General features: G+C 37.8%; 3 protein-coding genes and 1 long non-coding RNA gene across 4 annotated transcripts; 2 read left to right on the top strand and 2 right to left on the bottom strand.

Moving 5' to 3' along the window:
- The first annotated feature begins 903 nt into the window (after window positions 1-903).
- LOC111479092 (5'-nucleotidase SurE) lies at window positions 904-5,501 on the top strand. The gene is made up of 10 exons (XM_023123568.1): window positions 904-1,179; window positions 1,565-1,659; window positions 2,229-2,293; window positions 2,604-2,647; window positions 3,087-3,164; window positions 3,425-3,578; window positions 3,720-3,884; window positions 4,228-4,287; window positions 4,372-4,498; window positions 5,214-5,501. Exons 1-9 carry the CDS (start codon window positions 1,034-1,036, stop codon window positions 4,480-4,482), a joined length of 918 nt encoding a protein of 305 aa, XP_022979336.1. The 5' UTR covers window positions 904-1,033; the 3' UTR covers window positions 4,483-4,498; window positions 5,214-5,501.
- Window positions 5,502-5,805: 304 nt separating this feature from the next.
- On the bottom strand, window positions 5,806-6,993 carry LOC111479094. Its single transcript, XR_002717602.1, has 2 exons — window positions 6,403-6,993; window positions 5,806-6,161 (listed from the first exon to the last, which is right to left on the bottom strand). It is a non-coding gene; the product is annotated as an uncharacterized LOC111479094 (long non-coding RNA).
- A 1,198-nt stretch (window positions 6,994-8,191) lies between these two features.
- Window positions 8,192-11,070, top strand: LOC111479090 (heat shock 70 kDa protein 8). The gene is made up of 2 exons (XM_023123566.1): window positions 8,192-8,483; window positions 9,072-11,070. Exon 2 carries the CDS (start codon window positions 9,075-9,077, stop codon window positions 10,791-10,793), a length of 1,719 nt encoding a protein of 572 aa, XP_022979334.1. The 5' UTR covers window positions 8,192-8,483; window positions 9,072-9,074; the 3' UTR covers window positions 10,794-11,070.
- An 845-nt stretch (window positions 11,071-11,915) lies between these two features.
- LOC111479091 (phosphatidylinositol transfer protein 3-like) lies at window positions 11,916-14,643 on the bottom strand. Its single transcript, XM_023123567.1, has 7 exons — window positions 14,421-14,643; window positions 14,219-14,336; window positions 13,922-14,010; window positions 13,773-13,819; window positions 13,565-13,653; window positions 13,091-13,224; window positions 11,916-13,022 (listed from the first exon to the last, which is right to left on the bottom strand). Exons 1-7 carry the CDS (start codon window positions 14,493-14,495, stop codon window positions 12,327-12,329), a joined length of 1,248 nt encoding a protein of 415 aa, XP_022979335.1. The 5' UTR covers window positions 14,496-14,643; the 3' UTR covers window positions 11,916-12,326.
- Between the last annotated feature and the right edge of the window lie 17 nt (window positions 14,644-14,660).

Below are 14,660 nucleotides of genomic sequence, written 5' to 3'. Positions count from 1 at the left end.
TGATTCCAGCCGGTGGCAGGGAACTGAAATGGATAATTTAACATTAGATGTGAGATAGGATGTATTATTTGAGAGGAAACGATACATTCGTTATAAAGTTTAAAACTTCTTTAAAATTTCGAGGGGAAGTTAAAGAAGGAAAAGTCCAAAGAGATGATATCAGCTAGCAGTGAGCTTGTACGGTTAGAAATGGTATCAAAAGCAAACATTTGGTGATGTGCTAGCGATAACGAAAACTCTGGTCACCGAAAGGGAGTGAATTGTGAGATCTCATATCCACATCAATTAGAGAGGAAACAAAATATTCTTAAAAAATATGTGGAAACTTCTCCCAAGAAGCCAAGAACAGTATCTTCCAACAGGGAAGCTTGAATTGTTTCAAATAGTATTAGAGGTGGACTCGGGATGGTGTGCCATCGAGGAGGCTAGTTCTAGAAAGGGATCACATGTCCCGAAAAAATTTTTATAAATTAAAATTATTATTTTTCTCAATTTATTATTACTCCAGATTTAGAGGATAAATTTTTTTATTTTTTTTAATAATTTTTTCCTTTGGTTGGCTTGCGGAAAAGCATTTTTGCAATATTTTATTCTAAAGCAGTCCGACCACTTCGAAGATGTCACCCACAGGCCACGTCACACTCGTATGAAATTAATTTTTTTTATAATTATATTCATATATTTAATATTCAAATAAATTATACTTAGATCAACAAATTTGATATTAAATTCATAAGCATATAAATGTTGTGCTCTAAAATTTAGAGAGCATTTTATCTTTTTACTTTAAAAAATGTTTTTCAAAGACAATTTTTAGTATTTTTTTAAAACAGAAAAATGGAACCAATGTAAATTCCCAAAATAAATCAAATTGTTTACAACAAAAAAGAAAAAAAAAATGTAGATCATAAATGGCAATACTTCGTCGGTGGAGCTTTCTGATTTGCCACCAAATAATTTCCCCGTGTTCGAGGCCATACTCAACTTTCCTTCTTCTACGTTGCTCCGGCGTCTCCCTCTCTGTGCGCAAAAAATGGAAGTCAGCACAGTCGATTCAGACAGTAGACTGACGATCATGATCACAAATGACGATGGAATCGATGCGCCCGGTCTTCGCGCTCTGGTTCGCGTCCTCGTCTCCACTCAGCTTTATAACGTTCTAGTCTGTGCTCCTGATTCGTACGCTTCTTGTCTCTTTTCGTCCTCTCGCTTTCTTCTTTTTCCAATTTTCGAGTGTTTCTGTTTGAAGCTTATGATCATAACCTATTGTAACAGGGGTGTGTATTTTAGTTGGTGAATTTTGTTTGTTCGTTTGTTGTGTTTTCCATTTCTCAAGTGGTTCCACTAATTTCTTTCTTTTAGAATGTTGATAGCCGTTGGATCGTGTGAATTGAGATATAAGTAACTATTGTACCGGCTGTTCTTACTTCTTAATCAATATGATTGGATTGGGTCATAAGTCGTAAGATATTAGCTAAAATCACTATCTTCGGTTTGTTTTATTTTACAATATATATGATTTCATATATATTTGATGTTGTGAAGTTGTTCTTGCATTACACAGGGAAAAGTCAGCTGTTAGCCAGTCTATTACTTGGCGCCATCCTATTTCTGTTAAGAGAGTGGCTATTGAAGGAACCACTTCTTATGCCGTTTCTGGTATGTTTTTATTCTCTCATGTGAAATCTGTACCTTACCTGGAAACTGAAGTGGACTGATTGTTCGATTCTTAGCTATTCTACCTTATCTGGAAATATTTGGTTCGTTAGAAGTTTTAGGAAATGTAATTCTTTAATCGGCCTATAACCGGAAGTCGCTGATGTTTAGTTCTTTGAAATGTCTAATTTCTTATGTTCTATATATAAGCACAGCAATGTTAGTGCTCATAGCAAAGCTATGATGCTATAATAGTGCGATAGAATGATGGAGGGTAGAAACATTTGCAGTGATTATGCTCAAATGGGGCCTTACCAATATATAAGTACCATTAATGTATATTAAGATATTTTCTTTAGTCCAATCTCCAATATCTTGTCTGTTCATCCAGTAATAATTTAGCATATAGTCACTTGAACTGAATGGATTTAACTTGAAGTAATGGGTTTGTAATGAAAATCTTGAAGGGTTTCTCGTTTAACCAATTATCATTGACTTGAACTTCATTCTAGCTGATGTCCTATATTGCTTCCAGTGGCTTACTAAGGTTTTAAGCTTGAATGCTTCTGCAGGAACTCCGGCCGATTGTACTTCTTTGGGAGTATCCAAAGCTCTCTTTCCTTCAATTCCGGATCTGGTCGTTCTTTTTCCCTTAATTGCACGCATGGCCGTAGTATATTTTCCTATTGAGTTATTTGTGCTTTATTCACTTTAACATACTCGACGTGAGGATAACCTGACAAGAAGATGGGATTTATAAGGGCTAAGAAGTGCATTTCTCATCCCAATGTTTATCTGTAATTTGTAAATGTGGACTATTTAATCAAATAACTACTTTATGTTGAATTCTAGCGCATCTCAAATTGTTATCGCTGATGAAGTTGGTGCATACAAGTTGAAATTTATTTCTCTCTTCCTGCCTATTTATGTATTGTATTTTATTGCAGGTACTCAGTGGCATAAACATGGGTAGCAACTGCGGTTATCATGTGTTAGTGACAAATCTTTACGGACTTCCCCTTACTGAACTATTTTTAAAGTTCAGCTATCAATGATATTAAAGCATCAAATATGTACTCCCTACTCAACATGCATGTTTACTTGCCCATTGTGTTGGCAAGAAAAGCGTGCACTTAGTATCAACTCACGTCGAAGTCATTATATAACTAATGAGTAAAATGTGCTCTTAAATAGAATAGTGAAGTAATCAACCTTTTTGCTACAAGAAGTCAAGCTCATTGAAGCATCTGGAAATATTAATCCCCAAAGTTTTGGGACAAAACAGACTAATAAATATTTTTCCTTTTAGCTGTTTTGGTTATCTAAGTAGGTACCAGTCAATCTTATTTGATCAAAATAGAAAATTCCCATGCGTGGTTGGAAAGGATTTAGTAACTTTATTGATCGACAGTATTTCGTTTGAACTGCAGTGTGTATTCTGGGACAGTAGCTGGTGCTCGAGAAGCCTTTTTTAAAGGCATTCCTTCTGCTTCCTTATCTTATGAGTGGTATGCCTAAAGATTTCCTTTATTGTTAGACTTGAACCATTTAATTGTTACATAAAATCTATTGAAATAGGATCCTTTCTTAAAAGAGAAAAAAAGAAGAAGAAAGGTTTCGATTTGTAGAGCAGTAAATGGACTGTTATCTTGGTTGGAAATTTTCTCGATCATCATAATCATCAGTCTATCTCATTATTATCAGTATTATTAATTTTGATAAATCTTTACTCATTTGCCTTTTCTTGTTTCTTGTTATGTTGCTTCAGGGTTGGAGGTAGGAGCAATATAGAAGACTACACGCTTGCTGCCGAGGCTTGCTTGCCCATAATAAGTGCAATGTTAGTTGGCGTCAAGGCTCAAACTTTTCCACGGAATTGTTTCTTGAATATCGATTTCCCTACAGATATTGCTAATCATAGGGTAATAAATATTTTAACACCTAATGAACATCATTCCATTTCGTATTGAGTTATGCTGTAGAATGTATTATACTTCCATGTTATGAAAGAGGTGATTAACAGTAACCCTTCTGGACTTTTTTTTTTCGTGGGCATTATTTAGGGTTATAAGGTAACTAAGCAAGGCCGATGCATATCTAAAATGGGCTGGATAAGAGTTACTTCTGACTCTCAAGGAGGTAAAATGTTGTCAACTATGACGATGGACCCAACGTCGTCAGTGGAATGTAATATGTCAAGTGAATCATCTGAGCTGTTTGCGAGGCAGGTTGGTTCTCTGCCTCTCTATCCAAATTCTTTCATTAAAAGAGACAGCAATATTGATATCTTCTGGTTCAGAGCACTCGAAAGACACTGCTCCACTATTACGTTCGAACTCTACAATCTTCTCGTATCTTTTTATTCGCTTTGATACCAAATACTGTAAAATTGTATCTAAACGAAAAATGGAAAGGACAGTAGACTTGTTGGAGGTAGCTTCAACTTCCAATTAGCCAATTAGAGCAACTCATTTTGGATGATTTGTTGATTGTTTTGTATCATGGTTCCTGGCTTATCATCGAATAGAACTTTGTCTTTGTAAATGTTAATGTAAGTTATTATCTTTGTAGGTAATAAGTGCTGCTGTTGCTGATGAAGATACAGATTTCAAATATCTACAAGAAGGCTATGTGTGTATCGTTTTCCTTACAAACTAAAACTTATCATTATGGAAGATATGCCGTCATTAATTAGAAGCTCATTATTCCATTCAGATTACTGTCACTCCTCTTGCTGCCCTGTCTCGTGCAGAGATAGACTGTGAAAACTTTTTGGAAGCTTGGTTGCCTGGTGTGGTTGCTCGGCCATCACCATCTGCTTTATAATTTCGTTTGGTTTCTGGTAATGCCACTTAAAAATCTTACGAACTTCATTTTGTTTTAATATCAATAAGCAGATAGCCATAAGCACACAGGAGCCATACAGCCTCAGTTCACGTGTCATAAGTATCTTTCGTGGTCCCATTTGATTTTTTTTTTTCTTCTTACCAATTCCCCACCCCCTTCCTCCTCCCTCCTCCCTCCTCCCTCCTCCCTCTCAGAGCTATCGATGTTCATGTTATAGCAACTTATTAGATCATGTAAACAGCTTTTCTTTCCCAATCATAGAAATATTTAGTATTCGATTACCTTCATGTTATTGCTTGTGATAAGAGAAGTTCATTATCCTTTCTGCCTCTTTGAAGGTACTGACACATTAGGCAGCTGAATTGTAACCAATTGATAATTTCTGCAGCACCTTTATGCTAACTAATTTATGTTGAACTCTAGACATGGTATCTAAAATTAGTCAAAAGAATGTTGGCGTCCTCTTAGTATTCTGTGTACCAATCTTCACTGAATGCTAGGAAACCTGTGTTTTCTATGGGGATTAAGAAAGTCCTGACTGAACTGAACACTCAAATACGTTGCACGTGCACTATAGGAGCCATAACACATCTGGTATTCTATCATATTGAAGTATGGTACAACATTGAGTTTGGTCTTTTTCCCCTCTGAGGCTGAACAAAACATGATGAAAGCAAGTGTTAATAAAAAATTCTGTTTATTCTTTGCAGGTTTAGGCATTTTGTTAGATGGTCAAACTTCGAGTGGAGTAGTTTCTTATTGAATGGCCACCGATTCGTGCTTTCAGAGAGTAGGTCTTCATGTCATGTAAAATGTAAATCTGGTCTGAAAATTGTTTAGCAGAAAAACTATGGAAGGCTTACTGTTAACTGATTGTATTAAAAATATTACTCAATGTGACAGAAACTTGAAGAAAGAGTCTTTCTTTATTTCATTACCTTGTGGCATCTCTAATAATGTTCTTTGATTGTTGTTTAGTTTCAATAAGGTTTGAAGTTGTGAGCTAAACCTCCCATTAGGTTCACAAGTCACTTGGTAATATCAGTCATTTGGTAGATTTGGATTAGTGAACAACCTTACCATCTTACCATATCATTAAGCAAATGCCACTTTATCAGATTAGGGGTTTTTATCACAACCAGATTCATCATTTTTGTGGCTCTCTTTATTTCTCTATTCTTTTTTCCCCTATTTCAAATGTCTGAATAGCAAGCCTAGACTCTTAAGCCTACAGGATGTATGAAGGAAAGAGTGAATATAATCGAACCATTATTCTCATCTATCAACAGTTGTCTCACGTCATTATCAGAATCTACCTTGAAGGTATAGAATTTAGAATTCAACTGCCACCACAACTGCTGAAATGGACAAAGCAACTACTGTAAGAAGCTACACAAAAAATTAGACAGAAGAGAGAAAAATGGTGAAAATGGTGAAGGTAAACTTTTATTTCTGGGCATTCATTTTTTCCCCCTTCAGTATGTAAAGCATTATAAATATTTTATGTACATTGCTGGGGAAACTGTGTTTAGGAGGTTGAAAGCTTCATTGTTTTGGTGGAAATGAAGTGTGTGATTCCACTAATATTGACCAAAGCACATGCACATCTTCACAGGGACATGATTTGACATCCTCATACAGAATATATATCCCTCTTCCTGCATTGAACAACCCAGAAAATATGAAAAAACTTAGTAGGGTGTTGAAGAGATTCTTTTCTGCACAATTTTCATGTGAAAGAACAGGAAGGGAAGGAGAAATGGCTGTTCAAAATATGAAAATGCTGTCATTGCAGGGTCAAAGGAAGCAACAGAGAAGAAGGGTGCAGAAATGCAGGCTAAACAAAAAAACAGAGAATGTAAGTGACGAAAGTAAGCTCGAAAAGGGGAGGTGACTTACGTTTTTTCGACGAAGAATGGAGTCGAACCCAGAGCTTCTTCAATGGGGAGAAGAAGGATTGGAGCCACCCCATTCCTTTCAGCTCATGGCAGAGGGTAAGAGAAAGAGCAAAGGTGTGAATTTGTTTTTGGTTTTCTTTTCTTTTCTTTTCTTTTAGCTTAGACAAGAAAGAGGGATTTTGTGGCATTTTTGTTCCATTCATTTATTCAACAAATCATGCATTTTCTCATATGGTTCATGGTAAAATGTCTTTGTCAACCACTTTTGTTCCTTGTGGTAGAAGAAGCCTTCTTTCACCACCAATCTGCTGTGCTTCACACACTTCCCTGAATTCCCTTCGAATTAAAACCCCATCTTAAGAGTTTTGAGAGTCTGATCATTGTTTTTGTGGCCTTTCCCGTTTTGGATATCTCTTCTGATTGAAGAAAATAATGTATAAAGCCTTTTGAAATGGAGTCCCCAACAAGGGATCCTATCCCCACAGATCCTCATATCCTTTACTCCCCAATTGGGTGCCTTAGAAGTGTGCCTCAACCCTGTTTTCCCAACTCCCATCTCTCTCTCTTTTTTTTTCTCTCTCTCTATAAACCTTTTAGCTTTAACAACCAGAGTAAGCAGATAATATTGCTTCGGCTTCATGGTTTTAAAACGCGTCTTCTAGAAAGATATTTTTCACACCTTTATAAGGAATGTTTCGTTCTTCTCTCCAACCGATGTGCGACCTCACAATTCACCCCCCTTGGGAGCTCAGCGTCCTTGCTGGCATATCCCCGATATCTGACTTTGATACCATTTATAATAGTTCAAGCTCACAGCTAATAGATATTGTTTGCTTTGGCCTGTATCGTTGTCAACCTCACGGTTTTAGAACGTGTATGCTAGGAAGATGTTTCCATACCGTTATAAGAAATGTTTCGTTTTCTTCTCTAATTGATTCTCCAACTGATCTTTGATCTCGATCTTTCTCTCAAAGAGAGAAAAAGAGAAAGATTTTGTGGGTTATGGTGATGATTGATACTGGGAAGAGATTGATTTGATTTGAATGAATTTAGAAACACATAAAGGAAACCAGATGATGTATTAAAATAAATAATAAAAACTGTCAAAATCATTTAACTACAATTTCTTGTTGACCTCCTCTAACTTACTCTTCACTTTCTGATCTCTTTTTTCTACTTCGTAATTATGCTTTGCAAAAATAATCAGTTTTGAAGATGGAGGTTGTTGCACAAAATAGGAAAATATTACCAAAAAAAAAAAAACAAAATGGGCAAATAATATGAACACACACTTTTCCATCCTTGATCTCGTTAAATCTCAACAACTTTATAAAGCTTTTGAAACAATTATGAACATCGAATACTATTTTTCAATAGTTAAATATTTTAGTGATCGAAGAACAGAAGCTTAGGGATTCTCTTGTATCACACTCGAATATGAAACAACAAATTGAAGAGGAGTAAGATCCGACGGATTTTTTAAAATTTATTTTCATTTATTTATTATTATTTTTTTTGTAATTCCTTAAATACAAATATTTGATGTTTTCTAAAGATTTTTATAAAAAAATAATCATAAACACTCGTACTATTAAGCCGTTTATTTTTCAAAACTCAAAAACCATTTATCCATATTTTAAAATTACTTGATTTTTTTTTCATATTGGGCCTGGGTCAAGTCAGCCCAACAGGGACAAGTGTTGGGCCTTGCCATGTGGGCTACCGACCATTTAAGAGTTTAATTTTAATTGTTTTTATCAATTAATTTACAATAGAAACATAATTTATTGATTTAAAAATTTAACAATATTTTCGGCCATCGTTTTGCCCCTTCTTTAAAATCCAAAATTGTGTCTTTTTCCCTTCTCTAGGAAGCTCTAGAAGACGATCAACCCTTCTTTCAATGGGTTCTATAAATGAACCTTCGCTTTCCAGTTCCTTCTTCACCGATTCCTCTCGTAGCTTCTAACACTCTTCTCACTGCTCTTTTCCTTGCTTCTATCTGCTGCCGGAATCTCCGTCTTCTTGTTCATTCTGCAACCTGCTTGCTCGGTTCAACCATTTTGATCGTTGCTGCTTCTGGTAATTCTATTTTCTTTCCTCAATTTGTTCTCACGAAACTGGTAGGTCTTGTTGATTTGCTTCGCGCCAGTTCGTAATTTCCACTCTGTTTGTGCTTTTGTCAAATGAGTTTGATTTATTATACTTTTTCTTCGTTTTATTAAGAGATCGAATGTAGTGATATTTTGAAATCTTGCTGCTCTGTTTATATTTGAAATGTTGTAATAGTATTGAGAATTGGATTAAGAGATAGATTATAGTTGATCTTTTTTATTTGAATTTTATGTAATTTCCAATCCGTCTATTTGAGGAGTTTTGCTCTATTAGCCCTATACGAGAACTGAGTTTAGATGTTGGCAAATTGAAGACTTATAGACAAGTTTACACATGATATTGTTTGTGTTCATAAACTATAACACGCTTTGAAGTGATGGAATCCACCTGATTTTGTCCAAAATCTGTAGAAGCATTTTTGTGTGTTCTTTTTCAAGTGTTTTAAAGATGATTCAGTGGAATTTAAACTCATTTTAAGGGGCTGAGTTCTTGGTTATCTATTCCTTACCCGTTAGTTCAGTGTATAGCTAGAGCTTTATATTGATCAAAATGCAGATTATGGCGGAACCAATATACACTGTTGCTTCTGATAGTGAAACCACTGGGGAGGATAGATCAGCACCAATCTTTCCGGAAATTGCTGTTGGAATTGATATTGGTACTTCACAGTGTAGTATTGCATTCTGGAATGGATCTCAGGTTGAGCTTCTTAAGAACACTAGAAATCAGAAGATTATGAGATCATATGTCACCTTCAAGGATGATACTCCTTCTGGTGGAGTTATTAATGAGCTAAGCCACGAGTATGACATGCTCTCTGGTGCTGCAATTTTCAATATGAAACGCTTGATTGGAAGAGTTGACACTGACCCAGTTGTTCATGCAAGCAAGAGCCTTCCTTTTCTAGTGCAAACTTTGGACATTGGTGTTCGTCCATTTGTTGCAGCTTTGGTGAATAATGTATGGAGATCTACCACTCCCGAAGAAGTTCTGGCAATCTTTCTTGTTGAACTGAAAATGATGGCTGAACATCAACTGAAGCGGCCAATTAGAAATGTTGTTTTAACAATTCCGGTCTCATTCAGCCGATTTCAGCTTACTCGGGTGGAACGTGCTTGTGCAATGGCTGGCCTTCAAGTCAGATTGATGCCTGAACCAACAGCAGTAGCTTTATTGTATGCCCAACAACAGCAGCAGCAGGCTGTACATGAGAACATGGGCAGTGGAAGTGAAAAAATCGCCCTTATTTTCAACATGGGAGCTGGATATTGTGATGTTGCTGTATCAGCCACAGGGGGAGGAGTGTCACAGATCAAAGCCCTGGCTGGAAGTCCTATTGGAGGTGAAGATCTACTTCAAAATACCATGAAGTATCTTTTGCCAAATGTGGAATCTATATTTTCACACCGTGGAATCGATGAGATCAGAAGGATGGGGTTACTCCGAGTTGCGACTCAAGATGCTATCCACAAGCTTTCATTCCAGTCAAGTGTTCAAATCGATGTGAACTTGGGAAATGGGTCTAAGTTGTGCAAGGTTTTAAGCCGAGAGGAGTTCGAGATGGTGAACAGCGAGGTGTTTGAGAAATGCAAGAACCTTGTAAATCAATGCTTACATGATGCAAGAGTAGGGATTGATGATTTGAGCGACGTAGTAGTAGTCGGTGGATGTTCGAACATACCAAAGATCAGAAGTCTTCTGATGCAAAAAAGCAAAAAGAAGGCACTTTATGAAGGAATGAATCCTTTAGAAGCTGCTGTCTCTGGTGCAGCTTTAGAAGGTGCAGTAGCATCGGGCATTGCCGATCCGTTTGGAAGTTTAGATCTCCTTAGCATCCAAGCAACGCCTCTCGCCATTGGAATTCGAGCTGATGGAAACAGCTTCATTCCAATTATTCCCAAGAACACTACAATGCCAGCACGCAAGGAATTGGTTTTCACAACTGTAAAAGACAATCAAAGCGAGGCCCTGATTGTTGTATATGAAGGCGAAGAGACAAGAGCAGAAGAAAATCATCTACTTGGCTATTTCAAGATCATTGGAATTCCACCAGCACCCAAAGGACTCCCTGAGATTACTATCTGTATGGACATCGACTCCTCAAATATGCTTAGAGTTCTAGCTGGGGCAAGACTCCCAGGCGCTCATCACCCTGCAACCCCTTTCATGGAAGTCAAGATGCCGACCGTGGACGATGGACATGGCTGGTGTGCAGAAGCTCTGCATGGAAAATATGGTGCTGCCATGGACTTGGTTTCATTGCAGAAGAAAAGCTAGGTGAATATCTAGAGCCCCTACTGTTCTGTTTCTGCATTCACTTTCATATATAACTCCTTAAGTTCAATGCAAATACATAGTGAAATAATGTATGGTGGGTAATGTAAATGTTACATTTTCATGTTAGTGTCAATAGCTTCCTGGAATATGAACTACTGTGATAGATGAAGAATTAGGGACGCTCTTGTTGGCGATGCTGTAGTTATTCAGTGTAAGTTGCATCTACCTTGTTAAGTACATCCTAGATTGTAACAACATGATCTCTTTGTTTCCCTAGTATTATTGTCTACACCTAATTGATTCGTTCTTATCTCCAACCAATATGGTGTCTCACAATTCATCCTCATTATAAGAAGTTCCATATAAGAAGTACCACGAGAAATATATAGTCTAAATTGTTTTAAAATAAAAAAAAAACATATTGATTTTGATTGTGGAAGAGGCAATTGTGTCTTTTTGGGAAGAAGTTCCATATTTGATGGGTCCATATTCCTTAATATGAAAAGAGAAGAGCAGTAGAGGCTACAGAAGTGCAAAACAAAAACCAGACATCCCTACACAACAACTAGTAAACTCCAAACAAAACCTCTGCACTTACTTAAACACTCTCTCAAACTCTAATGCCTTGTCCTCATCCAAACCCAGACTCACCTACACGACTCTGTACTCTCCATTAGATTCCAAACACAAAAGGGCACTGATCTAACAACGTCATCTCTTTTGGATCCATAAGAACAGAACCCCCTCCCTCGCCAAAACGACATGTCGAATACGACACAAACACATGATAAAATAAAATCCCCGCTCGCTCCCCAAAACTACATGTGTTCTGATTCTGTTTCTGAACCAATCCCCCTTCTCAATATCTCTGTGCTCCGCCATTGTTTCAATTCCCAAAGCCTACTTCCTCCTCCTCACTTTTGACTTTCTCTTTCAACTTGCGACATAAACCCCGACACATATTCCCACTCCCTTACCTCATTTTCTCTCACTTTCACTCATAAAAATCCGACCTTTCTTGTTTTAATCTTCGTCATTTGCTTATTAACAAATACCCATTTGACCAAAAATGAAACCCAGCTCAGTGTTAAACACAGGGGAAGAGTCCAAGGACATATACTCTCGGTCAATCCAACACAGTCGCAAATTTTCATAATAATTAATAACAAATAGTTAGACTTTGTGTTGTTTTTTGGTTCATTTTTTGAGGTTTCGAGGATCTTGACATTTGATTTTACCGGGTCGACCACGCTACCCATTCCCCAGAAACCTAAGACTCTGTAAAAAGAACCACAAAGTTCAAAAAACAGGACAATTTTCACCACATTTTACACCCCAAGTACCACATTGTCGTCTAGCCTTCAAACTCAACGCCAACTCCGGCTGCCACTCGGACTGTGACTCGCTCATTATTTGTACTACTGATGAGTCTGGTTCGAGGAACACAGTCCATTGTAAAACCTTCATTTTTTCTCCTTGATTTCGTATGTTGTAAAGAAGAGATTTTTTTTTTTTTTTTTTTTGGGTAGTGGATCAGAACCGTTGAGACATTGACACGTGTCGGCGTCTGATATTTGGAGTGACGATGGAGATCAATCCGCCAAGTGGGGGCCTCATCTTTGACCTGTAAATCATCTCATCGTATGGCCTTCTGTAGAATTTCAACAATGGCCGGAAAGCTTCCCGGTTTTTCTCCGTTTTACTGACGTGGCACTCTCGCCGGAAAAACACTGCCGGGGATTGAAGGAACGACGGCCGTGGAGTCTTTGGATGATTGACCTTCTTACCATTCCCGACCATCGGCGCACTTTTCGGCGGCAGTGGCGTCGACGGGAACAGGCTTTTCCTCGTCAGCCTCGAGCTGTAACTACTTCCATCGTTGATTACTCCACGTGGCATTCTCGCAGCCGGTGATGCAAACGACAGGGAACGAGCGTTGAGTGGAGAAATCAGTGCAGGACCAAGTGGAGAAGGACTGGTGGGTCCCACTTTGGAAGCTGACGTGTCGGTGAGACTGAGATACCATGGCTTGAGTGAGTCGAAATGATGGGATACGGTGAAGGAGAAGCGTGAGGATGCAGATGAGCCAATCTTGGCCGTTGATTGATCGAATCGGAGGGAGGAGGCTCGTGGGTAAGCCGCAAAGTCGCTGAAATCCAACGAATCTTCAAAGTCTAGAGATGATATTATCATCGTGACCGTTGATAGCTCAACGAACGGACGAACACCCTGCAGCTCCACCATTAATAATCAACTACATATTACTTATTCAAAATAAATAAAAATAATAATAATACCTTCCATAAATAGGAGAAGAGCGCCGGAGGGTCGATGAGAAAGGCGGAATGAAGGCGGCCGGGATAGAAATCAGCCACCATTTTGAGCGTCGGAAGAAACAAGTTCAAAAAAGCCGACGCCGACCTGAAAAAGCCTGCAATTTTCCCACGCTATCACACATTTAATCCATTATCCCAATCATTTCTTTTTCTTTTTTTCTTTTTAAAAACCCCAAAATTGATTTTAAAAAAAGTTGAATTCTGGTGACTTCTGCTTGTGCTGTTCAATCTCCAAGTAAAGTGCTACTGGGACTGGGACTTGACCAATTCCCCATAATGCCCTTCCCACCTCCGCCCCATAAAGCGGTGGCTATTGATAGCGACACCGCCGTCCCACACCGGACAGCTTCTGAGACCAAAACTCAGACACTGCCGCCGCTCCGACATGGGTTCGTTTTCAATTCTTGAATTCATTAACTACTTTATGGGACTTACTTGCGTCGAAGAGAATGATCATTTGGTGGACATTTTTGGGCATGGTCCCGATGGCTACTTCTAGCGTGAACACTACCAGACGAGTAAACCTATAGATACACACATTTAAACAAAATAAATAACCTATATATATATATATATATATATATATATATATATATATTTCTGTAAAATTAATCATAAATTTCTGGGTTTTCATTTTACTCACATTTTCTGCGAATGTAACTTAGGATAATCCTGCTTAATCCGGAATATCTGCAAATCAAAGTACACCATAAGTACAAAGAAGCTCTCTCAAGTGTCTTTATTTTGAGCATTTTCTAAATTAGTTTGAAACGGAGAGAATAATAAAAATACCAGGATGGGGCGGGATTCTTGGTCGTGGCCGGCGACATAAGCAACGCCGTCTGCGAGCTCGGCGGAGAACTCGTCGGCGATCAGATTGTCTGCAAAAAGAGAATATTCAAAATAAAGAGAGGAATATTACAGAGGTGAGATTCCTCGGCTTTAAATTTTTTTTAAAAAAAAAAAATGGTTTTTTTTCTAATGGGTCTTTAAAGGGAATGGAATCACGTAGGGTAACTTTAATCATTACTATGAAGATCATATATATATATATATTATTTATAAAAATTAAAAAAAAAAAAAAGCTACCAATGCCAATGCTATCTCTCCAAGAAAGGCAAGCTCTCAAGCTCTTAGCAGCCTTCTTGACATGATCTCCTTTAGCCTTCAGGAACCGCTCAACACACGCCGTAGAACAAAATTTCTCCTACAATCAAATAAAAACACAAATTAAGAACAAAAAAATAACAAAAACCTTAAACTTTCAGACATGGGTTTGTTATTTAGCAACCTGTTTAACTGAAAGTGGGGCTTGTTTACGAAGAAGCTGAAGAACAGCTTCAACTCTCTCATCATTCTTCCCCATTTCGCCCTTCAAAAAACAACACTTCCTTCTGATAAACGTACCAAACTTCAGCTTCACGCCACTGTGTTCAAAAAAACCCGGTCCTTTAGAGAGAGAAAATACGGGCAGGAGAGAGAGAGAGAGGGGTAATATTTGAATTAACAAAAAATGGGGGGGGGGGAGGGG

Source organism: Cucurbita maxima, unplaced genomic scaffold, assembly GCF_002738345.1.
Source record: "Cucurbita maxima cultivar Rimu unplaced genomic scaffold, Cmax_1.0 Cma_Scf00005, whole genome shotgun sequence".
Taxonomy (NCBI): Eukaryota; Viridiplantae; Streptophyta; class Magnoliopsida; order Cucurbitales; family Cucurbitaceae; genus Cucurbita; species Cucurbita maxima.
Note: the sequence above shows the minus strand (reverse complement) of the source record. Positions and strands in the feature narration are given on the sequence as shown.